We start from the raw sequence: 27,468 nt of genomic DNA, 5'->3' as shown, positions 1-27,468 counted from the left end.
CTGTGGATTCTCGTATGTACCAGTATTACTTTTCATGCTCGAGCTCAACGGACCAAAGTGTACGAACAAAGAAAAACATTCTCACCATCTTGCACCCTCTGAATCATTCGAGGAACGACTTGTTGGCGAAGCACAATACAATAAGTCGAGAGTATTCTCTGTGCAGCTTTTCTCTGTGCAGCTTGCTCCTCTCTCTCGATCAATCTCATTTACTTCGGCATTCAATTCACATACACATGTGTCCCGCAATGATGCATATCCTACAGCTTATGGGTGCCTTCACATGGTTCGAAATCTGCTGTCAAGGGTACCGACAATGTCCATGCTCAGAAAGTGCACCGAAATGGCCCCGACAGGATGTTTTCATCTCACCTCGCATGTACCTGGTCACGAACCCCGCGAGACTCACGCCTCCGAGCGACAGGAAAGCACATCCACGCAATGTCGGTGTTCCATATGGGAGTAACATTGTCGAACTCCCTGCCAATCGAGCCAACCAGTACAAGTATGTGGTTCGCTTCAATGGACCAGCAGGGGGAGAAGACTGGAGTGTGGTGATCTGGAATAAACTTGGACCAGACGGTATTCAGGGCGGTTGGTACGGCAAAGCTTGCAGGGAATTCACTCTTGCCGCCGGCCAGACACGATTCATAGTCTTTGATGAGGATTCCCAGGGTGGATGGGCCGCTGCACCTGGAACTGCCATCCCTTTGGATTCTAGAGGTGGTTATGCGTCGACGTGGGGAGAGTTTAACTTTGGTTCAATCGTGAACGACGGCTGGTCCGGATTTGACGTCTCTGCGATTCAAGCACAGAACGCTGGCCTGGAAATTCAAGGAATGCAGATTTGTGATGTCCTCACCCATATATGTTCAGCCATTACTCGAAATGCGAGTCACGTTCGCAAAGCCTACACAAGGGATGTTGCCCATGTCGGCGGTATTGGTGGCAATCTTGCCCCCAGTCCAGTCAGACTCCAGGTAGCCCTTGATTATGCCAAATGAGACGTGTTTGATATTTGTCAGGAACTAGGGGAGTACAGTCAGTGTCCACCTAGAGGACGCCCCATGATGCTCAATGCAGAGATTTGACGACAGTTCAGTTCCTTGAACCGCTTCAATAGCTATCCAAAAACTTTTGTATCCAATCATCGTGGTTTTTTTTAATTGTACTTCTCATGCTGCCGTTTCTATATGTTCAACCCGACAGATCATCTCCTTGATCAATCTGAATGTCCCGCACCAGATTTTGTCGCTTTCAAAAATACACCGATGAATAATATACTATCAGAGCGTACAGTTATGGTTCGGGCAGAGTCACGACATCGAAATGATCATGCCTCTTTATCAAAGACCCCTTTGTCCCAAAATCACTAATTACGCAGGAAATTTGTAGGTCTCATGCAACTATTCCTCTCGGCGGGCCCATTGCATCAGATGCTCGTTTTTGCGCGGATGAATATTTTCAGTGCTAGAATGAGCCAGGAAAGCCATCTGACCAGTGCTTGAAACGCTCTTCACTGGACAACTCAGGAATGGCAGTTATAATCATATGATAAGCCAAACATCTAAGTGATTTCGAGTATACAATATTTCAGTAATCTTAGTGTGATTGAGGATCATGGCGCGTCTGGACTGCGCGATGCGCAGGGATGCCACCTTGCACATGACAGACTTGCCTATTAGCTGAGCCCCTCCAGATGCCAAATTTTCTACCGCTAAAAAATATCATCAGAGGTTATTTGGACATCGGAGGACGAACTATGGTCTCTGACTTTCGTACACTATTTTTCATGCAGCTTTTGCAGATCATCGACCCTCCACCTGTTGTCCAAATTCGCACCATCGAATCTTTTTCATGTCCGTCTGCGGGAAAACATGATGTCACATTCGACAACAACGCGCAGTTCTTCCTCCTCGTCACCATAGAACCCCTTCATCGGCAGAACACTGGTCACTCATCGTCAGTCCTGATTGGGGACAGGTTTGCAAGTATCGCCCACGTTAGAAGACCATACCCAACTGGCTGCTTTGTCTTTTCGGATGTAGCCGTGCGCACCGCAGGGCAGTATCTTTCGAAGTTCTCACTCTTTGAGAGATACATCAGTGCTGGATCAGATGGCAGGTATTTTTAATGTCCTTATTTCTTTGAAAAAACCAGAAGGAAAGCTGAGGCCCAAAGATCGCCGCAAGTATTGCGTTTTTGCTTAAGGTCAATTCGCGTCCCTTCATTGTCTTCAGACCAAAGGGCTTCCCCGGAATTCTCAATAGTACAATCTTATCTCATAGCCTTGCCGAGCAAGGTTGTCGAGTTCGCTTAAGAGGTCCTCGACCGTCGATTCTGGGCGAGGCGATCAAAGCAGACGAGTATGACTTTCAAGACCTGTGATCATTCCACAATACCTTGCAGAGTTATCTATTGAAAGGTTAATCGGTATATACGTCAGGATCTTTCGGCTTTTCATGGAAAGGGTACGAATTTCGATATTTTCTATGACCCTCGGATATGTGCACGCCCTCGTTATGCGGGATTTACTCGGTCCGGGTGTACCAGGACAATGACCCCTTGGCCAGGTTTGAAACCCCATCCTTGTGATTGCTGTCTATCATCTTCATTCACTGCAGATTATGATGGAGACAGAATGTGATGGATTATGCAAACTTTGGTAGGAAAGTCTATGCTGCATGACTGACAATGATGTTCAGTCACGGCAACCCGCCCAGGTGAGCTAAGCTAAGTCAACATATTCTCGTCAAGTCCCTGCCGGATGATGTGAAATCTCACATAATGCTTCGTGATAATCAGCAGTACCGCTAGATCGAAAGTGATAAGGGTCCTGGTCTCCCACTGCCTGACCGCGAGATGGCCTTATCACCTGCAGCGCAACGGCTGTGGGCGAGGTGGCCGTGTTCAATAAATTCGCATGACTTGACGACGACTGTCCTTGCCTCCGGCCCGGTGGAAAGCCCAGAGCATCGGCATGCATTGCTGTGCGAAGATGATACAGCAGCGCGAAGTCCAGTTTCAACTTGATACTGTATATCATAGTTTGTAGACTGATTTGTATGAAATACAGCCTGTACTCCGTCAAGAGGAGCAGAATGTTGAGGAGAAACACAAATCCTCCGATGCCAAGCAGATGAGTGGTGGCTCGAGGTTGCCCACGGCCGCGAAGTCTGGCGACACATATCAGATTGCGCATCGCCTCAGACATGTAGACGCAACTAATCACGCTCTCTTGCACACAAAAGCCGACCAGTTGGATGCGATTGAAGATAGCAGCCGTTTGGAGAAAGCGGGGATCGCCGTTTATACTCCCAAAAAACAGAACTGTCATAGGGACGTGTAGGATGCCAGCATTCACGACGATCATCCGGAGCACCCATCGCACCTTGCTGATATCGAGAACAACCAGGCGCAGGCGAGAGTAGCATACGACAGCCTGACCAGTCACCATTACGTACCAACCAGCGATGAATAACACGGACGTCGGCAGTGTGGATTGTTGAGATGTGCAGCAAATGATGGCAGAAACAGCGTGCACAAGAATGCCCCAGCATGAGGCCTGTATGCTCCAGAGGTAGAGGGTGCGATAATTTTTGACAATGTCAAACGTGATCAACACCGTTTCCATGGCATTGTATATGGCAGTAGCGAGTATCGATATGACGATGATGTTTGAGATGTTTTCTTGGAGGACAATTCCTACCCCCGGGGACAGATTGGCCACGAAGGTATCCATGACCACGTAGAACTTTGTTTGTGGCTTTGTCTGCAAAATGAGAAGACATTGAAAGCTGTTCAGTAATGTGAAATGCACCGGGATTCATCACTCAATTATATAGCCAGAGCCACGATGCATTTGTGCGGGGCCATTCCTAGAGAGAGAATCAAGACGAGTCTTTTTGTCCCCGAGAGCTAGGCCGGCGGCACCGGGACATAACACGACAGTCCCAGGAGCAAGCTCACTCCCAGGATCATTGATGTTGTTCCTGGCTTCAGAATCAGTGATCTGCGCAATCATCGACTGAGGTCTCACGGCCAGTCTTTTCTGACCCGCTTTGGTCGGTGGCCTGCACATGAGGACAAATTGTACCCCAACGTGACCACTCTCGAAAGTTGGCCTTGAGAGCTTGCATGAGAAGTGTTAAAGCCTTACAGTTTCTCTTACCGGTCAAGGATTCTACAAACCATGAATAGTGAATAGATGTTGCCAAAGCTTTTTACAAGATCCCCGCTTTCACGACTACCAAAACTCCGTTGACTAAGGATACAATCTTTTTACGAGCATCATCAATATCAAACAGATTAAGCAGGATAGCAAGAATAAAATCCACAGGATGAATGGCGAGAGGCGAAGGGGAAAGCCACTATTGAATGTTGGGCAGGTATAGCCCGCTGAATGAACCTTTGCAAATCTGTTGTACCGGTCTAACACTAAATAATGCAAGACTACCGCATCCCTTTTTATTCGCACTATAACCGTGGTGCTGTGAATAATCAAGACACCAAATAAGCCATCTGGGGATTTGAAATAGGCTCATGTCGTAAATACTGTTTTTAGTGCGTGGTAGCAAAAAAATTTAACCAATTTCATCGTACTTTTTTGTATGTCTGCGGTATCTCACAATATGTTCATATACCACGCCTTAGAGGTCCATTCTCCCAGTAGCACACATCCGATGTACATACTCCCAGATCCATGACGACGATCGTAATTTCTTGGGTCGGTAATTTCTAAGCGCCGGCATCAAGCGATCTGAAGAAAGAGTTAGCATTCACGTCAAGGCAGCTTGAGAGGGTCCATACCTGAAATCGAGCCTCGTGTCAGCGTTGATTCGCTACTATCAGCAGAATCAGATTCAGACACAATAATTGTCTGAAACCACAGATCGATGTTGCTCCGGGTTGCCGCATCGGCTGAAGCGTCTGAATGTATGACCGTCTGTTCTGTCGAGCGACGGCGGGGCTCTCGTCGTTTACGGTGACTTTGACGTCTTGGAGATCGCGCAGTCGTGCGACCATTCTTCCGCAGAATATGGTACTTTTTGCCTCGTAAGGATTCAACGCTTCGATCCACGCCGAACCTTTCTCTGTATGCGCCTGGAAGATCTTTCCACGGCAATGAACGATTTTCATCTAACCATCGCAGGAGGTTCTCTTCTTCTTGGACTGACCAGCTCAGGATTCCACGTGGGGACATTGTGAAATTTAAAATGATGCTCACGGGACGGTCGTGAGTTTTTGTTGAGGGGAGTAAGCTGAGTTTTAAATACTCGCTAGACTTAGTCAAGAGTATCATTCACTGGCGAAGTTGGTCAAACTTTTTCGAGTCAGAGTCTGTTCCATGGATTGGTTTGATGAGCCATATTGAGGATTCTGCACCTGAGAAGCGCTTTGTATCACAGACTTTGACCAGTTTCTGATCCTCAGAAATCTGAGGTCTTTTGTCTTTTGTTTCTTTTTTCTTTTACTTTTTTTTGTTTTCGAATTAAGCGTCGCTCCTGAGCAACAATGATCATCAAATATTGAGCATTGCTCAAATTGCACAATCTGGATGAAATTTAATGTGATTAGAGCAATGTTCGTATGTTGATCTTGCCTGTTGATCCTGCCTGTTGAAGCTACCTGTTGAAGCTACCTGTTGAAGCTACCTGTTGAAGTTACCTGTTGAAATTCTACATGGTGATCTCGCCTGTTGACCTTGTCTGTTGAAGTTGCATGTTGAACTCGCCTGTTGATCTCGCCTGTTGATCTCGCCTGTTGATCTCGCCTGTTGATCTCGCCTGTTGATCTCGCCTGTTCATCTTGCCTGTTCATCTTGCCTGTTCACCTTGCCTGTTGATCTTGATCTTACATGACTTTACTTGTTCAGCTTTGACCTCATCTAGAGCCGTGAAAAGCTCACACTCGCAAATTCCTAAACAATGTGGCTCTACATATTTCCATGGAGCTCAACATCTGAGAGAGTCTTCGTTGTTGCGACAGACATCAATTGCTTACTCAGACCTTCCGGACAAACCTTATAAAAGCTGCCCGACTTTTGCCTTGGGTAAATCCGCCGTTCTAAAACTTCTCTACCACAAGCATGGTTGGAATTAGAAAGGCTTCCCGGCCCGCCAAACACGAAGACTTTCGACGTCGGTTAGAGCGCGCTTTATCACTGTCACCTTCTGATTCGGACAGTTCACAAGATTCTTCATCATCGGCAGAGGGTGACACTACCGAGATTGAATCTTGTGAGGAGAACAACTTCCCCAGTCTCCAACATGAGACGACCCTGGTGCGTAGCATCCCGCAAGATGCCACCGAAGACTGGATCCAGAGAGAGGATGTCGAGAGAGAGCAGAAAATTGGAGGAGAATCTCCAACCCCGGACAATCGTGTCATGATTGCTTTCCAGTGTATCTCCGAGTAAGTGTCTGACTCTGCTGTGAAATCAATTCCAACCTCGCTGCTAACCTTACATCTATCAGACTAGACACCCGAGTGAAGTAAGTCGGAAGTACTTCTAAAAGGCGACACCGCTGATACCATTCTAGGTCGATCCAGAGCTCGCTGAGCACTCTTGCAGATAAGACTGGAACCATTCGCAGTGATCTGGACGATATTGTTCAACGATTGGTAGCCGTGGAGGCAGCCATAGAGACGATAGCTTCGGAAAACCAGAGCACCACAGAGGAGGATAATTGACTGGGTGAATACGTTGTCGCCAATGAGGTTTCGGACTTTGACGTGATGGGCTTTTTGTTTCCAAAGTAATGCTACGTGATTCACATTACCACTTGTTTCCACCTACGTGCCACAGCATCCAGCTGCATCACCAACCTGAGTAGATTTTAAATTCAAATCACTAAGTTTTAGTGGTCCGACATGTATGAATTAGAATACCGCCACCGGTCTAAATCATGATTGCTTTCGCTGATACGCGCACGGACTATTTGCCACGTGCCAATTAAGCTTTATCGTGCCGGTGTTTCAGTGCAATTCGACCCACTTACTAAAATTGCCTACTCGAAAGCAAGATCTGGAACCCTGCGCGGCCGCCCTGGCAAATAATCGTCGAGATCATTGAGGAAAAAAAATCTTTGATGTTACATTCAGTGCTTTGGGTAGATAATTCCAAATCATTTGACCCGTGGCAATTCTTTGATTTGACTTTACTAAAATTGGCTGAGTGGTAGACCATCTAGCGTGCCAGTTGCCAAGGCTTACCGTGATTGGATAAAATATTCGAGCAGTGGAATATCATCTTGCGCATACAGTTAGGAGAGGACGGCGATCACGATCCACCGGGCGGACGTGACGGGCCCCGCTTGGCGATGAACAGTAATGCTTTAAAAACTCATCTACATATTTACTTTTCGGAAAGTTCTCCATTCAAAACAAGGTATGAATTCGTCAGCAAGGTAAAATTGATCGTATTTAAGCTGTAGGCCGACGAAGATGATGCGACCATAGGGTACTTGTCTGCGTCATAATATCTGACATCAAAACACGGCTCCACTATTCTGAATTGGACCCACAGCTACTTAAGGATCATGACGCATCACATAAGGGAATCAAACACATTGTTTGCCCCAGGCTCTCGCTGATTGCTCAGCGAGAGATTACCCGATTCGGAGAACCCGGGAAGTGTATCGTGTCCCAAAGATCCCAGCGGGCTGTACTGCTCCGTCCAATTTCCGTGGATCACTCCGGAGCCGGGTAGATAGGATGCCAGTCTGCGGTTCTGGAGAGACTCAATCGCGTTCCAGTATCGCGTGGTCGCCGATACTAACTCGCCATGTGTTTGATGCAATACCAGCTGAATCTCGTTCCATGGGACGTTATCCTGTGTCGAAGCAGTCAACGATTCCACCTGCTGCTGGAATTGACGAATTTCATTCTGAAGTCTTTGATTCTCAGCCAGAGCGGCTTCTTTTAGCGCAAAAGCCTGCTGCAATTTCGAACTCTCTTCAGCCTTTTCGGCTCGCATCTTCTGCAACAACTGAGACTCATGGGCCTTTGCGTCTTGCTTTTCCGCAAGGGCCAATCGAAACTGCTGACCAATTTTGTCCATCTCATCAAGGCACTTGGCATGAATGGCTCTGTACTCCTTCTTCCGGTCACTCTTTGACACGAGATGTCCCTAAACAGTATGATTAGCCCAGAGCGCATGGTATCAGCAGTGCTTAGCTTAGTGAAGGATAATTCAAGAAATGAGCAATTGAAAATAGACCATAATCAACATACTGGGACTTTGGACGGCTTCACTACTGAATGCAGAGAAAGGCAGTCTGCATGAGACTCAGAGACCTCCGATTGAGCAGAGCTGGGAGAGCCGACTCGGGACCTCGCACGCGTCACCCTTGACCTGCTTCGGATGTTTGGCTTCTTTGCGGTGGAGCTTGATTCCTTTGCCATGCTATGTTTTGACAAGCCAGTATTGGTTGAAGGATGGAAAGCAGAAGATTTCTTCTTGCCAAAGATTGGGAGGTCGTATCTTTAAATATAGACGAGTCCATTGTCAGAGGATCTGAAACGAAGCAAGATATGTGTGTCCCTGCCAAGCAACCCTATTGGTACCAGTTTTCTGAGCCCAGAGTCTTGGATGTGCGTTTACACCGACAACCCAGAATCTGTAAGCGTGATAGAAAATACTGCAAAACATCCACATGCCGCATGATATTGGACGTGATGCATTTGTTGATGTACTGATATGGGTCCGCAGGAAAATCGCTGTTGCGTACATGAACAAGGAGATGTATTGATATATACATGAAATGACGACTTGCTGCGGCGTAGATGCAGAAGGCTATTGATTATTAAAAGGCCATTCAGTGTACCCCTTTCTTTTTTGAGTATGGCTCATTCCAAATAAAAATCCACGTGGGTGAGATTGGAATCCATATTCTTTTCGTAATTACCACTTTCCTTGGTACAGTGCATGGCTCAAATCCTAATTTTTCTATGGCTCAAGAGCAGCAAGCGTCGGCCAATCACCATGGTAACGCGACGGGGGATTGTTGGTTCTGAACGCTATTCGCCGTGGGACTTATCAGGGTCCCTCCATTGCAAAAGGTTGCAACGCTACTATCATACCCCGGCGCAAGAAGCCAATCAAAAATGACCTGGAAATACGTGACTCATGATCAGATCGAGACAACTATCGGTGGGACCTTGAGACTAGGAACACTGACTCGGGGACCCGTGTCGAGGGATTGACCAATCAAGGACCACTAAATTGACATTGAATTCACTAATCACGATCCGATTGACTAACGGATGTGCGACTGAGTGTGCCTTCACAATCAATGCCTGCTAAGGTTGCTCTGTTGATAAAGACGGCTTATGTGACTCACGGTTTGGGAGCACAGAGCACAACGCTACAAATGTTGCTCCCAAAATGATGCCTTGAAGTTGATTCGCGATCCACTCTTTAAAGGATGACTCCACATAGGGAAGATCTTCCCCACTTTTCTGTTTCCGGGGTGATCGTTCTGTCGATCCAGTCGAGAGAAAGGTCTAGAAGCCATTTTCCCTGCATCGAACCTTCTTCCAACACTCTAATCGTCCACTTAACGCTTCATCCTTTTTGCCTGATTTCTATTTATGGTCTAGAACCACCGCTGATTCAGGGTCGTGCATGTTGGCAGGACAAAATGGGCTTACATGAATAATTCAAGGACAATGCAGACACTGATTGGCTTCCGAAAACATCAGGGTCGGCTTCGTGGGCCAGACATACTTGCAGTTCCATGTTCGCAAGTTTCAATCCCGCGGGTGAGTCTGGTGTAGGATAAAATTCTGCCTGCAACTGTTAGTTTTAGACCACAGTTTTACACCACCCGCAATGTGGAATTTGATAGCCACAGTTCTTCTCGAATGTCTGTTCCGGTCAAGAAGCAAAAATCCGAAGAATCTTACCTCAAAGAAGTTGTCAGTCTCAGCTTCAATATCACCCACCCATGGACAATCGCGTTCTCCTCGCCTGAGGCTGTCCTGCCCGACCGAGCGTTTCCATGGTTTAACGAGAATGTCGCCCAACTTCTCAGACAGTCCCACTCTTAAATCTATGGAAGCTGAGAAACCTGCATTTCTCTAACCTTTTCACTAGCATCCGGACTGCCAGACGCACGAGAGATTTCCATTGTCTAGTTGATCTGGAAGGGATATGGATTGAGGCTAATCGCATCTAGAATTCGTCAGCTTCTACGTTATCAATGAGTCTGCGACCCACCCAGCTTTTGATGGATCTAGTAAGATCTTACCAGTTCCAAAAGTCATCCCAAGGAGCGGCCAGCTACCATGTCATGATCTCATTGTAAGAAATCACATGTTTACGCAGTAGTATTTAAAATCGTCTATCCACCATGTCCACCTCAGAATTTCAAATCTCTTCACGCTTGGAATAAGTATTTGGTAATCATGGACACAATCATTACCAGCCTGCCATCGGACGTCGGGGCCATTCTGATGAAGAACGTCTCGATCATTCAGGTCGTGTCCATGTTTGCGATCGGCGCATACAATGCCTTCGAAACGGCAATTGTCACCTTCGATACATTCAAGCGCTACAGCGGTCTCTATTTCTGGAGCATGCAAGTCGCGTCTTGGGGCATTCTTGTTCATGCACTGCCTGCCATGGCTCGGTTTGTCTCTCAAGCATCTAACCTTTCTACGTCCATCCCTTTCATCATCGGGTGGTACGCCATGGTCACTGGTCAGGCGGTCGTGCTCTATTCCCGTCTGGATCTCGTTGTCCGCCACATGGAAAAAGTGCGGTGGGTGCTGTGGATGATCGTCGGGAACTTTTTCATTCTTCACATCCCCATGACCGTCCTGTTCTTTGGCCTGAACCAAGGCGACGCACGCTTCGCTCGTCCCGCCGCGATATACGATCGCATCCAGGTCACCGGGTTCTGCGTGCAGGATTTCATCATCTGCGGCATTTACATCTACGAAGCAATCCGAATTCTCAAGCCTATGATTCAGACCCGAGGTCGTAATGGGCGGAATGCCATCATCCATCTGCTCTGGATCAACATCATTGTCGTCCTGTTGAATATGCTGCTTCTTCTTACCGAGTTCAAGCTGCATTACATTCAAGTGAGCTTCAAGACCGTGGTGTACAGCATCAAGCTGAAGTTGGAGTTCTCCGTGTTTAATCGTCTCCGGTCGTTGACAAGCACGCAACCCATTCTATCTCAGTATGAGCCCGAAGACTGGCGCAGACCAAGCAAGACAAGTCTGCTCGACAAAATATTTCCATGGGTATCCGTCACCCCGGATAGAAGTGTGAGATCTGAGGCTGGTCAGAGAGAAGCGTCACGAGGCGCGTGTACAGATTTGACTGAGGGTAGCGTATGCCCTGGAAGCACCTCGTCCATATGGCTCTCTCAGAATCCCTCTATCACTCCTCCCACGGGCTCATCAGACAGTCTGCCCACGCTAGAATTGAGTCTATCTCGATTATCACCCAGATTGGACGTTTGAATACCTCACCAAGGAATGAATGCTTGTTCTGTTTGAGCTCGCTACCTGGGAGAAGCGGGTGGGTGGTCCATAAAAGACGAAAATGATTCAAGTATGGCTGAGGAAGCCGGCGAGAGCTCCATTCCAGAGAGGACTTCGTTATTTGTCTTTTAGATGATAGGATTGGTGCATCAATTATGAGTATTGGCGAAAATAGTGATTTAATAGCTAGATTAAGTGGAGGATTTATGACATTTCGATACAATATGACCATGAAAGGCCAGGAATGACAACATAGAATGTTCAGATATAATTTATTATTCCGCCCATTGAGTGTACGCCAATTGGTATTATCTTCGTTATTGATGAGGCACTTCTTGTCTCTTGTGGGCTCTGATCAAAGTATTCATATATTTGCCACCAATTTATGCGATGCTACAGCCAGTAGCATCCATTCAAACCAGCTGAGCGTCTGCGCAACGCGACAAGTCTCACCAGGCCTCACTACGGCACTGAGATGGCTTCTTTGATCGCCAGTTGAGACCGCATAGAATGTAGTCGGTTGGCTTTCGTCGATCAATCCATTTGCTTCGTTTCGGTATTGAGCTGCCAAGGTCTGTAGTTGTCTCACTGATGCCCTCACTAAAAGCCGGCTCCTCACTCAACTGTTTAGATGTGTCAAATACTTCAACAGTCTTTGAACTTGAGAATAAGTGAATAGACGTACAGTAGCACTTTCGCCACTGTTGATTATTGTGATGCAAGAAACCACCAAACGTCAGCTTGCCACTTTTTTGTCAAGTATAAATGATGCAGCTCTACATGGAAAGTGGGATTCTTCTTGCAGTAAGTTACACCAGCAAGAGACGGGCCCAATATGGAAAAGTATCACCCCTCCAGTGTCTGGCATTGTGCAATCTTGTCTCTTATCAGTCTTTTTGGATTGTCTTACTTCTCTGTTCTTCTTGCACAGATTTTCCTATTTCATTGTTCTTCGTTCGGAAATGAGATCCTCAAAACCCTCTCTATGATCGTCTTCTGCGCCGGCGTCATGATTTGGTGCTTGTTGACCTTACTCGTTCAAGTTTCGTCCACCTTTCGCAGAAGTCATGGAACGGCGTGTCGGATATCGGAATTTGAGCTTGGAACTGTACTACTCCTTATTTGGACGAGCACTCTGCCAACAGTCATTCTTCTCTTTGAGTCCCAGCCCTCAATTCAACTAGGATATGCAGTCATCACCACCATTGCATTTCTTGGGAGTGTCTTGGACCTTCTCACGTTCGACTCGGATATATCGGGAGCTCGATTCCGATTCCCCTACCACTGCGTCTCTCTCGGTTTACTCTGTTTGGCTCCTGCGGTTCAGGCTTTGGCCGAGATTCGACCTGCATTTCCAACACTAGCTACCGAGTTTATCTACATGGTCATGAGGAACTGTCTTGGGGCTGCAATTTATCTGATCGGACCTTTGGAGCGACTCAATATTATGCCTAGCTTGCAGCCCAGCCTTTGTATGATGCACCTGTTCCTTGTTTACAGCCTAGTCAGTTACTCGAGGGCCTTGATGCATGTCGGACTTTGATCCTCGAAATATGCGGGTAGAGGCTATTTGTGCAAGATGAGAACGAATGTGCTTGGGGAGTTCTTTCATGTGAGTACGGACATGCACAAGAGAAAAGAAGACATCGGCGTATTTGTTTCTCGCCTGTTTCCAGAAATCAACATAAATTCAAGACATTGTGCTAGGAAATGATGCAGTGAGTGTTAAACTCGGTGTAAAAAAATAAATATATACAGTTCGTTTAGAGTGTCTGCCAGTATATCCCTACTGACCTTCAATAGTCCTCGGAAGAGAATGTCCTACATTGAGCCCACCTGTCAGAGTATCACCAGTTATGCTTGAGAAGAGACAAACCAATTTTATTGGAAAGTAAATTGCATTACCGGATTGGGGCAACGCTTGTTATACGTAGAGTGTCCCAAAACAAGACATAGTCTTGTGAATTTTGGTCCAGAAAGCAAGTAGTCAATTATCGGCTTCATTTTCAAGCGGATACGTTGAAGTGTCTGACATTTCGGGTTGCTCTCTGATTTTGAGGATCAAGCACACCTATGATGTGCGCAGCAGTTTTATGTATGGTCCCGTATGCATTGCTGCTCAAGTGGCCGATAAATAGTATTCATTGTCAAGGCACAGGCTCTCGGCAAATTTGACGCGTTCAATTTCCGACGGCTTGCCTTTGAAAGACTGACTCGCAGTCGAAGAAGAATTTCGTGGCCAGTTCGTGCCTTCTGGTGGGTTTTCCGATCTGATTTGGAGAAGCATTAAATGTTGGCAACCTCATCTTGTAGCGATTGGGCGAACAAAGACCGTTTGGCGTGTCATTGATGTATAAAATGAAATGCCCAATTCCTCTGTTAAAAGCTTGCTTCTTTGTCTTCCGCAAAATACCGCAATCTCACACATACCACGCCTGCTCTGATCATGTCAGTCAGACAATTAGAAGAGCACATGATATTTGACTTCGACACTATCAAAGCTCAATCCCAACCACCACTCACAGACCCTGAATCCCTCGCTTGCAAAAACTCTAAGTCCCCCAGCGCTGAGCGAAAAAGGCCTGTGAATCACCAGTTCAGCCCGAAAACCGTCACAGGCCCCATAAAGAGCCTTTGTCTACCACGCTTGCATAGACTTGACGATATTACATCGGTCCTGATTGTTCGACACGAGTCCCCGTGGGACACCTATCAGCAAGCCATCTCATACGACATCGCAGGCGATGTGATTATTGCCTGTCGTCGCACCCGCCCATCTCGTGTGGTGGCTATCAGGAAATACCAAAGGCAAGATACTCGCAGCTTGCTTGATAGATTCGGGCGACTGGAACACGTCAATATCCTTTCGTTCTATGAATGTTACATCGATGGGGATTCCGCGTTCTTCTTAGTTGCCGACCTACCGCTGACTCTCGCGCATGTCGTTGATTGCTCGGACTTGTATCCTAGTGAGGCGGAACTGGGATCGATCATGTGTCAGGTCTGTCCATCGTAATCGTTTCGATAAGCTGTGCTAACTTTGTCAGATTCTCGATGGCATGTGCTATCTAGCTACTTTTCGCCTTGTTCATCAGTCTTTGGTCTGTTCCAACATACTACTCGGGCTTAATGGGGTCATCAAAATTGGTCAGTCAAGGCCCTTCCGTGGGGGATCTGGCTAACGAGCTGCAGCTGGCCCGGAACATTGCGTGGACTGCGTAACAAGTCAGTCCGAAGCCGCATGTATCGCCGCCATACCGCCAATCATGATCCAGCTCATGCAGAAGTGTGACAAAGGGGATGGCGCTATTGGTGTCGACGACCTAGAACGCTGGCCAATTGAGTCCGCCGCCGTAGACTTCTTGTCCGCTTCTGGAGCGACAGCATCGATGGATGTTTTGAAAATGGTATGTCATTTTGCGCAGGCTCGGAACTTGCTAATTCTTATCAGCACCCGTTGATCACAGCCCGACACCGTCCTGCTGCTGATCTCGTGTTACTTGCAAGAGCGGCTGTACTTTCGACTCGGGTGAATTGCACGTACCACCGTGAACAGAAGTTGATTTATTTGATGGTAGGTATTCAATCTTAGGCTTCTATCAAATCAATTTGACCAGCTTCATGCCTTTTGTATTGCCATTAGCACTAGTCGCCTATCATCAAGCTTGGATAACAGAACCAGTGAACAGGCGGTGGATTGAAAAAGGCGACATGTGCGAAACAAGTGTCACTTCCGTCTTGTCAACTTGCTGACTGAATCTTCGACCAAAAAGTAATCTGGCACACCTTTCTAATTCAACATAAGCTTTCTGCCAAGTTTCTTCCAAATTCATCCAAATGATTTGCCATCTTATTTGTTCCTTTCGGAACCCTAATCGCAGGACGCTGTCAGTCCGGCGAACGGGACTCCTTTAGCATCCATCTCCTTGAGGTAGAAGAGAAATGGTGTGTTAGTGGGAAGGATATGAAAAGTAATGGTGCCAATTGGGGTGTCAATATCGACAGTCCCTAAGGAGGGTTTTGGGTTTTGCTTGCCACCTTGAATTTGTAAGTCCATCCCCCGAATTCTTCACGAAAGCCGTTGCATAGGGCACGGTCGGTAATCCGCATCATTTTCCATGCCCGCAATAACAAGTCATATGCCCGTTAAGTATTCGTTCTGTCTGGTTCTCCTCGTCGATGGGGTACGGGAGTTTGTCCAGGATTGGCAACATGGGTATTCAGGCGACGGTAACAGTGGGTGAGATATATCGAAGAAACGAGCGTGTTGGGTTGTGTGTCGTGACGTTACTGCAACTGTTTCCCGTTAACGCCTTGTTCGCGTGGTGACCGCAGATCTTTGTTGTAGTTTTAACAGTAGATCTTTTGCAAATCCTCCGTGTCTCAAAGGTACTGCATCTGTCTCTCAGTGAGATACTTTGATGTCCTTTAGCACACCTTCCGCAATGAAGGTGCTGGAACCGTTTGCCCGTTCCTTTACGATCAATGGCTCTTCTTGGTCGTGTAACCGAGCTGTTCTGTGGTTGTAATCAACCACTGATCAGTGTTCGTTTCACCAGCTAGGTTCTGTGCATACAGTTAAGTAGACAGTGATTGTACTTCCAAAGCAAAGGCTTGATTGATTCGTCAATGAATAGATGTGTATTTTATGCCCCTGAATCAACACTATAGGGGCCTTAGCTTAGCAGAATTACGTATAATATGTCTTTGATTATTCCAACGGGGAACTTTGAAATATATCCCTACGGAAAGGTGTAGAGATAATACAGTAGGCCAGACCCCAGGCAAAGATGTTGAATCATAACATATCCATAGATAAAAAACGACTAATGCACCGATAATTGTAGGTACAGCAACAACGTACGATAGAAAGAACCAAAAAGAAACGTAACGATGTGGTTGATTCTTAGGGGGAATGTGTTGCTATATAGTCCAGAAGTAGCTGGACCACCTCTTTATGGCGACCTTCTTCAGCGGCCTGGATGGCTGTTCTTCCATATTTGAATGCTGGATTAGCATTGATATTGGCTCCCTTATTCAGAAGCAGCTGGACCACCTCTTTGTGGCCACCTTCTGCAGCGGCCTGGATGGCTGTTCTTCCAGAAGTGTATCCTGGATCAGCATTGATATTGGCTCCCTTATCCAGAAGCAGCTGGACCACCTCTTTGTGGCCACCTTCTGCAGCGGCCTGGATGGCTGTTCTTCCAGAAGTGTATCCTGGATCAGCATTGATATTGGCTCCCTTATCCAGAAGCAGCTGGACCACCTCTTTGTGGCCACCTTCTGCAGCGGCCTGGATGGCTGTTCTTCCAGAGAATTCTGATGGACTAGCATTGATATTGGCTCCCTTATCCAGAAGCAGCTGGACTATCTTTTTATGACCACCACCCGCAGCAGCCTGGATGGCTGTTCTTCCAAAACCATTCCCTGGATCAGCATTGATGTCGGCTTCCTCATCCAGAAGCAGCTGGACCACCTCTTTGTGGCCACCTTCTGCAGCAGCCTGGATGGCTGTTCTTCCAGACACTGGTGCTGGATGAGCATTGATATTGGCTCCCTTATCCAGAAGCAGCTGGACTATCTTTTTATGACCACCACCCGCAGCAGCCTGGATGGCTGTTCTTCCAGAGAATTTTGATGGACCAGCATTGATATTGGCTCCCTCATCCAGAAGCAGCTGGACCACCTCTTTGTGGCCACCTTCTGCAGCGGCCTGGATGGCTGTTCTTCCATATTCGAATGCTGGATTAGCATTGATATTGGCTCCCTTATCCAGAAGCAGCTGGACCGCCTCTTTATTGCCACCTTCTGCAGCGGCCTGAATGGCTGTTCTTCCAGAAGTGTATCCTGGATCAGCATTGATGTCGGCTTCCTCATCCAGAAGCAGCTGGACCACCTCTTTGTGGCCACCTTCTGCAGCAGCCTGGATGGCTGTTCTTCCAGACACTGGTGCTGGATGAGCATTGATATTGGCTCCCTTATCCAGAAGCAGCTGGACTATCTTTTTATGACCACCACCCGCAGCAGCCTGGATGGCTGTTCTTCCAAAACCATTCCCTGGATCAGCATTGATGTCGGCTTCCTCATCCAGAAGCAGCTGGACCACCTCTTTATGGCCACCTTCTGCAGCGGCCTGGATGGCTGTTCTTCCAGATAATGTTGATGGACCAGCATTGATATTGGCTCCCTTATCCAGAAGCAGCTGGACCACCTTTTTGTGGCCACCTTCTGCAGCGGCCTGGATGGCTGCTCTTCCAGAGAATGGTGCTGGATCAGCATTGATGTCGGCTTCCTCATCCAGAAGCAGCTGGACTATCTCTTTATGACCACCACCCGCAGCAGCCTGGATGGCTGTTCTTCCAAAACTATTCCCTGGAACAGCATTGATATTAGCTCCCTTCTCTAGAAGCAGCTGGACCACCTCTTTATGGCCACCTTCTGCAGCAGCCTGGATGGCTGCTCTTCCAGAGAATGGTGCTGGATCAGCATTGATATTGGCTCCCTTATCCAGAAGCAGCTGGACCACCTCTTTGTGGCCATCTTCTGCAGCGGCCTGGATGGCTGTTCTTCCAAAACCTTTCGCTGGAACAGCATTGATATTAGCTCCCTTCTCCAGAAGCAGCTGGACCATCTCTTTGTGGCCACCTTCTGCAGCGGCCTGGATGGCTGCTCTTCCAGAGATTGGTGCTGGCTTAGCATTGATATTGGCTCCCATATCCAGAAGCAGCTGGACCACCTCTTTGTGGCCACCTTCTGCGGCGGCCTGGATGGCTGTTCTCCCAAAACCTTTCGCTGGAACAGCATTGATATTAGCTCCCTTCTCTAGAAACAGCTGGACCATCTCTTTGTGGCCACCTTCTACGGCGGCCTGGATGGCTGTTCTTCCAGAACCTTTCGCTGAAACAGCATTGACATCGGCTCCTTCGTCCAGAACCAGCGAAACTAGGTCTGCCTCTCCGATTCCAGCTGCCCATATCAATCTTTTATCATACCAGCTTGGTGTCCATGTCGCCTTCTCAATCAAAAAACTTCCGACCTTCTTCCAAATCTTGTTTTCAAATTTATTCTTCACATGCTCCAAGGTCTCAATAAGAAAATCCGCCATTTTTGGATTTTCACTCCTGATCAGGTAGTCAGCGAGCCCCTCGATGCCAACCTCATCCCATGTCTCATGTTCCACAAACGCCTTCACTGTCCCCTCCCATCCATGCTTAGATGCCCGCATACAAGGTGTCTCCTTGGAGGCATCTTGTAAATTCGGACTTGCACCTGCATCTAGCAATATCTGCACAGCCTGCGTGTTGCCAAAATTTGCGCTCCAATGAAGAGCTGTCCTTCCTAGCCGGTCACGTTGATCTTTATCCTCACAGTTTCTCACAACGTCTCTCAACTTGCACACGTCACCCTTTACTGTTGCGAGTTGAAACATAAATTTTTCGATCTCATATCCTGCAATATCTTCCCCTCCTAGAAATATCAAAGTATCATTAGTATCATCTGACACTTTGTCTGAGCTCCCTGTTATAAATATGACTTACCACGTCCCTTTCTTGCCGATGCTGTGCTTCCCTCTTTGTTCGGATCCTGAGAAGCTAATCCTACACTCTCTTTGATCCATTGTATCATTCTGGAGAGACTTTCCGGGCGCATCTTCAACTTTAGTCAACAGGACGTAGATTTTATTCGGTTTATTTTCCGCGTCAAATTCCAGGTATGTTTATTTCGATTGCGTAGAACTTTTGCGATACAGAAGAAGAGAACTAACAAGTTGCCTTAAACAATCGATCGCCAGGAAAGCGCTTAGTTTCTAAGCAAAGACCCACGCCTGCTTGGTTGGGCACCTATCAGGCCTCTATTGGCTGCATCAAATCGATCTTTTACCCGATCGGTGCGGGTACGCCCGCCACGACGGCCGTGCCATCGCAAATTAAGGCAAATATATTATTCCGGCTACTCGCTTATACACTTGATGTGACACAGCGGATATTCGTGCATGACTCGTACTTCAAAAAATCTCTATGATCTTTTCTCAAAATATCAAGATTGTTGACTCAGAGTATTTTACGGTAAATTTACGTGTCAAGCAAAATGCGCGTTGGAGCGGTTTCGGGTTTAGAACCCGATCCTCGATGCAACCCCCACCACCAACCATCATTGCTTTTTTCGTCACAATGCACAAAGACTTGCCTCGCTATACTACTCTGTACCTAGCTGCATAAACTTTGGAATAGCCGAAGAAATGGCCAGGTGAGCAAGTCTCCGAACCAGTAATACAAAAGGCCTATCAATCGCGCAAGACCGTGGGTATTTCAGACATTGCTGACTATTCTCATTCCGACCTGTTACTCGTGCGAACGGTCATTTTCGATCTCGGCAAGCGACTTACCTACCACTGCCTGCTCCCGTTAGCAGTCGCGCCGACCATTTACATCTAAAACAAATTTAGATTAAATCTGTTTTCATCCAGCTTTCCATCCGGGAAGCTACACTCTATTATCTCCATTCTCTTAAGCCGACATCCACCCGAAACGATGATCATTTTTGGGGTAAATAGCAGCGTTGTTCCAAGAAGTGATCCCAATGTTGGTTGGCAGAACAGTCCCGATCGACGAGGTACCTGGCAAATTGTTATGACTTGTGCAACGACGATTTTCGCTTGCACATATAGTATCCAACATTTGAACGTGCCATCGCGACTAGACCAGCCGACCACAAAGCTACTCCGCAAGTGCAAATGGATGCTTTTCACAGTTTTATTTCCGGAATTTATCTTGGCTCACGCTCTGCTCGAATTCGCAATGGCAGTTCAATCAGTTTTCGACATCAAATCTTGCAACGTGGCCAAAATCGCTGAGCTCCCTTGGCCAGTCAAGCTATACATCCTCATGACATCTGACTCCAGTAGCCTTAAGGAGCAAGAGGATTCCGAGGCACACAATGATATAACGCAGCCTGTGTGGTCAATAACACACTCATACTTTGCGAATATGGGAGGAATTTTATATCGCGGCGCACAAAAGGAGACCCCATTGACTACAAAAAATATTTCAAAGAATTTTGAGCTCTACAAGTCGCTCAATCTCACCGAAGAAGACATCAGAGATAAAGGAAAAAGTGATTTATTTGCTAAGGGATTAGCAATATTGCAAATCTCACAGCTGGTTCTTTCGCTGATAGCCCGAGCATACCGGGGTCTGCCGTTTTCACAGTTAGAGACACTTACGTTGTCGTTTTCTGTTTGCGGTGTGGCTACATATCTATCTTGTTGGTACAAACCGCAGAATGTGGAAGTGGCTACCCAGATCAAAGAGAAACCCCCACTACAAGCGAAAGATTTCCCAAAGTTCTATGACAATTTTTGGAATGTTCTCATGAACACTGAGCCCAAGGGACAGGGTGATCGTATAGCAAATGACAACATCCCAAGCGAATCACAGCAAAATGCTCATGCAGTCATTCCACTCCTCGCTCTTCTTTCAGCTGCTTTTGGAAGTCTGCACTTGATAGCCTGGAATTTCGACTTCCCGACAAGCATTGAACAGCTACTTTGGCGAATAGCCACTATTTTATCAATTGCAGTTCCGATCCTAGGTCTGCTTGCCATTCCGTTAGCACAGATCACCGTCAAAGCAGGCGATCCTCAACAATTCATGGGCGACTGCTCTCAACTGCTGCGTGAGCTTCTGTGGGACGATCCAACTAGACGCGATGCTCAGAAAGCTGTATTGAAATTGGAGAGTATCCAAACTGAGCCACGAGAAACCGAGCCACGCGAATACAAGGATATATTTGACCAGCCATCCTTGCCTGACGACATGCTTGAGCTCATGGAGAGATCACTTGAGGAGAGTACGCGTAACCTTCTCCGAGAGCCACTGCCGTTTTTACTTAACCTGAGACGACTGGTAAAGGGGATGAAAGGATTAGCACCGAAGAGGATTGTTAATAACTGCAACACGCATAAATTCCCGCGCAGATCTCTTCTTCCGGAAAGTCTCAACTTGATTATCATCTACATCACCGGCTTGATCTACTCTCTATCTCGACTGATGATCATAGCTCTCGCGCTGTCAAGCCTTCGGTCTATGCCAGACGAAGTTTATGTGATTACATGGACCAAAAATATCCCTTCTATTCAATAGATATTTTGACTAAAATCAATGGCAATTCATTGAAGCTGTTAGAACTTTTTCTGATACGTAAATTTAAGACTATGACGATCCTGTTTATCATGTGTGAAAGCTATCGGCATAAGCCCGATCCAAAAACGCCAATCAGCCCTACATATGTGCGTACTAAAGCCATGGTACTCATATAAGGCCATGATCTAGAACCTCTGATCAGTTCACAGAGTTTGAGATGCGATCCAAGATTGGAACTCCTAATTACTTCTCCATATTCAAGCAGCCAGTCTCCCGGATCATTTTGACCTAAAGACCTCATGAATCGTACGAGACGAAAGGCCTTTGCTTTTTGTACATGAATCATATAAGTGGCTGCGCTAGCGGTTCCTCCCGTCCGTCAATGATGCCCTTTCGGTCGACTCCTAACCGATACCTGCCCTCAAGGGGTGGGTTTTCATGGTCAGTTCGTAGGCATAGGTTTGGAGGGGCGATTGATTGCCAAGGCCAGCACTGCGATTCAAAAGAATGGGTCCGAATCAGCTCCAGCTCCACTGGCCTAGTCGGCTCTCAGCTAATTGAATGATTAGGCCTCAGGAGTCAGAATCCGCAGTGCACCTACTACTGTATCACTCGTCACACCGCTACCATCGACTAACAGCGGAGGTAGCAGCATCTCGAGCAGGACCGACGCGCGTGCGAAAACGCCTCACTGTTTTCCCGCAGCAATCAACAGCAAAAGCACCTCAGCTGACTCGAAGACGATCCTACTCCGTGTGATGACCTGGCTAGCGCGCATTAGTAGCTGGTGGGTCGCCCGCGCCCGTCTCCGCTGCACCCAACCCGTGTGTGCCTCGTTTACCTGGCTCTATACTCTTATCTTGACCTAGGTTTCCACACCTCCCCATAGAAATTCTCCCCTGAGAATTTATCTTTACTCGGATAGACTGTGGTTTTCGGTAATTCTTAGTGATAGTCAGGATCACCATAAGCCAGTCACCGCCTCAGATAGGACTTTTCAACATAATATATGATCTACAGATAGCATAGGCGCTCCATGTTCCCAGGTGTCGCAACGTTCCATTCACTCTATACAATGATTTTTATCATCCAGCTCTTAACTCGGGAGCTATAGTATCCAATAATCTGAACTTAGACTGATCCCCGTGTCTTCGATCGCTCACTGGACGATCGTCCTGATTTGGAGTACGCTGTATCTTCCGATTATCCAATCGGGTCTTAGTGCAGTCTTTCGACCCGAGCAGCATCTTCTGGCCCCACTAGTCACTCGTGCCTACCGCCGGCATTAGTATGCTGCATGGTGTACGTAATGCTTTAGGGTAACTGGTTACCTGAACCTTGAGGCTTATTTCCCACACGTTCATTAACTATCGTGCCTGTTGTGTCAGACAGCCCTGCTTGCCTCTTTACAAATTCTATACCCTCCAGCTGATATGCATGTTTGCGCCCAAGGAGCACTACACTCAACTCCATCAACAGCGCTAGTTCTAGCGCATCTCGCTTCGCGGGCTTTTCGTGGTCTAGCCAGGCTCCTTCTCACCTTGACACTCGGGATTCCCGATACGTGGTGTATAGCGCCTCAAACCAAGGTAGGTTTCCGACAGGGATTATTGCCTCACTTTGGATCTCTTTGCAGCAAGACCTTGGTTTCTACCATAATTCATTTCCATTTTTACAAATAATCATAACTTTGTTCTCGTTCAGCTGATTTTTTGTCTTATCCAATCAGCGAAACCAATAATCTAGCGCAGTTTGCATCGTAGCCTTTGCCCATCCAGCCGTTGTCACTTTACTCGGTAAGTCGCCATGTGCATGGCAGCTTTGCTCAGACCAGCAATATCCGTCTTGTAACGTAAGTATTTTCTGCATCATTTGAGTGGAGGAATCTTGAAAGGCTCGAAAATGTGTACTATGTGCCACTAGGCCGACAACAAGGCCTCTTTTTAATAATTAACAGAAAATGTTTAGAGCATTGGGAGCAAACTACCCAGCGAAAAACGCACAGACCCTTGCGACCATAAAAAGAAACCCTAAATTAACATAGGGAAACTTGTAGCTAAAGCCATAGGGATGTAGCTTGCGACGATGTTTTCATCCCACCCACTAGATGTATGATGCGATGATGTCAGCAAGGCCTACGACAAAGTAAATGTTTCCTCAGCAAGCAAGGTCTCGCATAGCCGTCGCGCCTTGAACAGAGTAGCGAAAAAACTCCAAAAAATACAATGCAAAGAGTTCTCCACCCCCGCTTCACCGACAATTAAATTGGTCGATTGACGCTGTTATTCTTTCTTCGGATTTAGGCCTAAGATCTAATAATCTTGTGACACATTTTTTGCGTTCATTAGAGACTCATTCGAGGACATAAAATTCATCACCAGCGCGTGATGGAAAAGTAGTTTACTCCCTAGTGAAGGGGAATTAAGTGTGGGGTGGTTAAGAAAACTTGTCGCAGCTCAGAAATCTTAATGACTGTTTTTGTGTTTAGACTAGGTGTCGCGTGAATTGGATTTTTCTTCAATTGGAAGTGATCTACAACAAGCCAAATTTATTTTGTGAATAAAGAACCACGTCGCGGTCATCAGCAGCAACATAAAGAAAGACAGATCTAGAGATCTCCTTTCAACATAAGCGTTCCTCTCAGTTGGCAAGATACGTCGTTTTTAGCCTTCATTGAGTGCACACCCTCACTATGAAAGGAACCATCACCTGGTCATGTGTTGCCTGTCAAGAAACCGACCATCGAAGATCTAATATCATTATTCGGTCATACGATCTGGGTTCACGTGTCGCTGCCGCATTATCTATCTTCCTTCCATCCAAGAGACGAATCAACATCTATACGTTATGCAAGCTTTGCAGAGATGAGAGCAGATATCGCTATAACGTGATTAATGCTCTTGGTTTTCAACGGTCAAAACCCTCACTATTTGATTGTGTATGATTACTCTGGCACTTTGTTCGTGCTGTCGTTGAAAGGCCACAGCCTTAATTGATAGTCATGTATTTTTTTGTGACAACTGTATACTGGAAAATATGCTCAAGTCTTAGGACTCGAATTCTGTCTTGATGTTTATTCAACAGTCAAAAACGCGAATGTTAGGCCTCTACTGTAAACGATATAGATTCACCATTGCTAAACAGAGATACAAGATCACTTATGGCTGTTGACTTGCAGCAACCATTGAGTCTAGTAAAACTCCTCTAGTCATCACGATTCCACGGGTCAAATTCTACAGGTCGGCAGACTTCACGTATACCGGAATTTCCATACCCTTCGCCCTTCTGCGGCCTGAATGATTCTGTCAAGTATGAAATGCCCGTGAGAAACTGGACTAAAAAATGGCCCCAACTTCTCCAGCCCGTCAACACCTTGCACATCTCACGCAAGTCGGTCGAGATCGACCGGGATTTCCGCGTCCACCTTGTGGCGGCGGGCCAACAACAAGCCTTCGATCTCCGACAAAGCCGCCAATCAGCAGTTGAAAGCGCGAAGGCTGCGAGCGATCGATTGGAAGCGAGATGACCGGCAGATCGGGAACAAAGTCCGACACTGGCTTGCCATCATTGGCCGAGAGCTGGCCGATCTGGAAATTCTCCCGGAGAATGTTTGTACTGTACTGTAACATGGACGAGACAGGATTTCTTCTCAGCGTTCTCAACTCCCTCAAAAGGCTCGTTAGCAAGGATGATTTAAGAAGGCATTGAGGGACCACAGTGAAGCGGACGCTAGTGACGGCGGTTGAATGCATCTCCGCCGATGGTCGATGCCTACATCCTCTCATTATCTGGCCGGCCGCTACGCACCGAAGCGTAAGGCTGAGCAGGAGATTCAAGCATTAATTTAAGTTATTATTATTCAGTATTGGATTCATAGACTTATTAGATAGTTTAGAATAGCCGAAAATCTTGTTTTTTTTATCAGTCTACTGTACATGGGTGTATCAGTGCTTCTATTTTATATCTCTTCGTCGTACCACGCTACTTTCTGATAAGGCCTCTTATATATGTGGACTAGCTATATCTTCCCAGGTTTCCCGTCATTCTCTTAGGTAGTTACACAATGCTGTGTATACGGAACTATACTGCTTGCGAAGATATTTCGTCCAAGATTATTCGGTCAGCGTGGCGTTCCTATCTTCCCTTGACAGGCGATCGATGGGTGCTAACGCCGGAGTCACCGAAAGTGCAGGAGTAAGTTAGTGCTGTGGCTAGAAAGCGGTCTGTGCTCCGCTAAAAATAAGCTGACTCACGCGAGCGAATGCTGTGTAACCACGGAGACGTGACGTCGCAATGCGACGGCGCGGTGCAATCTATTAAACTGCATAAGCGCTGTTCCCCACTAGATTGCCCGAAGCTAAGGGCAAGTGGCTATGATTGGTGGGCGACCTGCAGGCAAGGACCCGATATCTACGTGGCGTACCGCTGGCGCAGCAGCTAATTGTAATGTGAATACAGTACACAAATCACCAAATTTGAGCAGTATCCCTGGATGTATCGCTGTAAGAGAAGCCTTATTACTTATTGTCAAGCACATTGCTTAGTGTAAATCAAAGGAATAATAGATTATCATTTCGGCCGCAAGGGGTCGCTTCCAAACGTTCCACCGATAAACTGTTGCCCCGTGCTATTGTTGTTGTTCTGGGAGCCATCGCCATTGTTGATATTCTGAGTACCCGACCCATAGTTGTTGTAACCAGAGGTCTGGCCTTCCACTAATAGCGATGGAGGGATCTTTGACACTTCCTTGATAGACTCGAGTAGTCGCTCAAGCTGAGGTTTAGTCGCTGTTTCCATAGCTTCCTTTACAGTCAAGAAGAGCTTTGTATCTTCCATGATGCCTTTCATGAGGGTCTCCACGCGGTGTCCTTTGCCTATCTCCCTTGCCGCCTCCTGATAACGTCCCATCGTTTCGGCAGCGGGCGCGAGGACCACCCTAAGGAACAGCGTGTCCAACAGCTTGGCTTTCTCTCCACACCCAGCTGCAGTGGGCTTTATTTCCTTGCACATCTCTTCGTCCTTCAGCGCCCGCACTTGCTCATTTGCGGCTTTGAGTGCCGCACAGACATCCGGTAGATGTTGAGCTACCACCTGGAATGCCGACGGTAGACTATCGGCATCAGAACGGTCGCTGTAGACATCATAAGAGTTTTGAAGGGTCGAGATGGTGCCTCTAGTCAGAGCGAGGACATGGTTTGTTTCGAGGCTAGCCATCTCTGGAGACTGGGCGTCGTCAGAAAGTAGAAGGGTATCTGGGAGAGAGAAGGCAGGCAGGTGTTATATGGCACTAATCTGCTTAATCAGTGCTAAGCTCAGCGGATCTGTGCTGTCTGTTGACCTTTTAATCAACTTACCAGATATCGAAGTGTGTAGAAAGAGTATATCAGAGATCGTGGTTCGGCGATCTCAGAGCCGGTGTGTCGGACAGGTACAGCAATATTCGAAATTGGCTTCCATGTTTTACACAGAGAAACTATCTCCAGCCCCACTGCCAAGACGATAGTGAAACCGCCTACCCGGGGGAAGATGGATCGATCCGTTGTTGATTCCCACCTGCGTGCCCCGGTTTCCGTCACCAAACGATATAGATAAAGATGCCATAGCTAACATGCGATGTAGACACTGCTTTGGTTTCTGGGCTAGAGGGAAGGTCCCAATCCCGGGGTTTATTCTGAGTCTTACTATCATGTAACTTTCTAGGCGCTAAAATGTTCAATTCTATCTTTAGAACAAGGTGTGGACGGCTTTCTCTGAGCCATTCGAATTCGAAACGATGAAGCGGGGACTTCGGGTGTATTGTCTTGTCAGGTAAATTACCTTACCATCA

General features: G+C 47.0%; 13 protein-coding genes across 13 annotated transcripts; 7 read left to right on the top strand and 6 right to left on the bottom strand.

Annotated features, from left to right (window-relative positions):
• Positions 1-248: 248 nt before the first annotated feature.
• Positions 249-1,004, top strand: N7520_001678 (Allergen; the record flags this gene model as incomplete). Its single annotated transcript, XM_057135613.1, has 1 exon — positions 249-1,004. One exon carries the CDS (start codon positions 249-251, stop codon positions 1,002-1,004), a length of 756 nt encoding a protein of 251 aa, XP_057001549.1.
• Positions 1,005-2,752: 1,748 nt separating this feature from the next.
• Positions 2,753-3,742, bottom strand: N7520_001677 (uncharacterized protein; the record flags this gene model as incomplete). Its single annotated transcript, XM_057135612.1, has 1 exon — positions 2,753-3,742. One exon carries the CDS (start codon positions 3,740-3,742, stop codon positions 2,753-2,755), a length of 990 nt encoding a protein of 329 aa, XP_057001548.1.
• Positions 3,743-3,829: 87 nt separating this feature from the next.
• N7520_001676 (uncharacterized protein) lies at positions 3,830-4,081 on the bottom strand (the record flags this gene model as incomplete). The annotated part of the gene is made up of 1 exon (XM_057135611.1): positions 3,830-4,081. The coding sequence occupies one exon, from the start codon at positions 4,079-4,081 to the stop codon at positions 3,830-3,832; it is 252 nt and encodes an 83-aa protein (XP_057001547.1).
• A 568-nt stretch (positions 4,082-4,649) lies between these two features.
• N7520_001675 (uncharacterized protein) lies at positions 4,650-5,203 on the bottom strand (the record flags this gene model as incomplete). Its single annotated transcript, XM_057135610.1, has 2 exons — positions 4,650-4,759; positions 4,810-5,203. 2 exons carry the CDS (start codon positions 5,201-5,203, stop codon positions 4,650-4,652), a joined length of 504 nt encoding a protein of 167 aa, XP_057001546.1.
• An 885-nt stretch (positions 5,204-6,088) lies between these two features.
• On the top strand, positions 6,089-6,693 carry N7520_001674 (uncharacterized protein; the record flags this gene model as incomplete). Its single annotated transcript, XM_057135609.1, has 3 exons — positions 6,089-6,414; positions 6,477-6,494; positions 6,543-6,693. 3 exons carry the CDS (start codon positions 6,089-6,091, stop codon positions 6,691-6,693), a joined length of 495 nt encoding a protein of 164 aa, XP_057001545.1.
• An 856-nt stretch (positions 6,694-7,549) lies between these two features.
• On the bottom strand, positions 7,550-8,406 carry N7520_001673 (uncharacterized protein; the record flags this gene model as incomplete). Its single annotated transcript, XM_057135608.1, has 2 exons — positions 7,550-8,131; positions 8,236-8,406. 2 exons carry the CDS (start codon positions 8,404-8,406, stop codon positions 7,550-7,552), a joined length of 753 nt encoding a protein of 250 aa, XP_057001544.1.
• A 1,266-nt stretch (positions 8,407-9,672) lies between these two features.
• On the top strand, positions 9,673-10,053 carry N7520_001672 (uncharacterized protein; the record flags this gene model as incomplete). Its single annotated transcript, XM_057135607.1, has 2 exons — positions 9,673-9,765; positions 9,820-10,053. The coding sequence occupies 2 exons, from the start codon at positions 9,673-9,675 to the stop codon at positions 10,051-10,053; spliced, it is 327 nt and encodes a 108-aa protein (XP_057001543.1).
• Positions 10,054-10,410: 357 nt separating this feature from the next.
• On the top strand, positions 10,411-11,478 carry N7520_001671 (uncharacterized protein; the record flags this gene model as incomplete). Its single annotated transcript, XM_057135606.1, has 1 exon — positions 10,411-11,478. One exon carries the CDS (start codon positions 10,411-10,413, stop codon positions 11,476-11,478), a length of 1,068 nt encoding a protein of 355 aa, XP_057001542.1.
• Positions 11,479-13,945: 2,467 nt separating this feature from the next.
• Positions 13,946-15,091, top strand: N7520_001670 (uncharacterized protein; the record flags this gene model as incomplete). Its single annotated transcript, XM_057135605.1, has 4 exons — positions 13,946-14,500; positions 14,547-14,646; positions 14,692-14,906; positions 14,951-15,091. The coding sequence occupies 4 exons, from the start codon at positions 13,946-13,948 to the stop codon at positions 15,089-15,091; spliced, it is 1,011 nt and encodes a 336-aa protein (XP_057001541.1).
• Positions 15,092-16,405: 1,314 nt separating this feature from the next.
• On the bottom strand, positions 16,406-18,928 carry N7520_001669 (uncharacterized protein; the record flags this gene model as incomplete). The annotated part of the gene is made up of 1 exon (XM_057135604.1): positions 16,406-18,928. The coding sequence occupies one exon, from the start codon at positions 18,926-18,928 to the stop codon at positions 16,406-16,408; it is 2,523 nt and encodes an 840-aa protein (XP_057001540.1).
• A 1,369-nt stretch (positions 18,929-20,297) lies between these two features.
• Positions 20,298-21,641, top strand: N7520_001668 (uncharacterized protein; the record flags this gene model as incomplete). The annotated part of the gene is made up of 1 exon (XM_057135603.1): positions 20,298-21,641. The coding sequence occupies one exon, from the start codon at positions 20,298-20,300 to the stop codon at positions 21,639-21,641; it is 1,344 nt and encodes a 447-aa protein (XP_057001539.1).
• Positions 21,642-24,957: 3,316 nt separating this feature from the next.
• N7520_001667 (uncharacterized protein) lies at positions 24,958-25,167 on the top strand (the record flags this gene model as incomplete). The annotated part of the gene is made up of 1 exon (XM_057135602.1): positions 24,958-25,167. The coding sequence occupies one exon, from the start codon at positions 24,958-24,960 to the stop codon at positions 25,165-25,167; it is 210 nt and encodes a 69-aa protein (XP_057001538.1).
• A 1,043-nt stretch (positions 25,168-26,210) lies between these two features.
• N7520_001666 (uncharacterized protein) lies at positions 26,211-26,855 on the bottom strand (the record flags this gene model as incomplete). Its single annotated transcript, XM_057135601.1, has 1 exon — positions 26,211-26,855. The coding sequence occupies one exon, from the start codon at positions 26,853-26,855 to the stop codon at positions 26,211-26,213; it is 645 nt and encodes a 214-aa protein (XP_057001537.1).
• Positions 26,856-27,468: the final 613 nt, after the last annotated feature.

Source organism: Penicillium odoratum, assembly GCF_028828045.1.
Source record: "Penicillium odoratum strain IBT 22623 chromosome Unknown utg000001l_segment0_segment0, whole genome shotgun sequence".
Taxonomy (NCBI): Eukaryota; Fungi; Ascomycota; class Eurotiomycetes; order Eurotiales; family Aspergillaceae; genus Penicillium; species Penicillium odoratum.
This window is presented reverse-complemented; position numbering and strand designations above follow the sequence as displayed.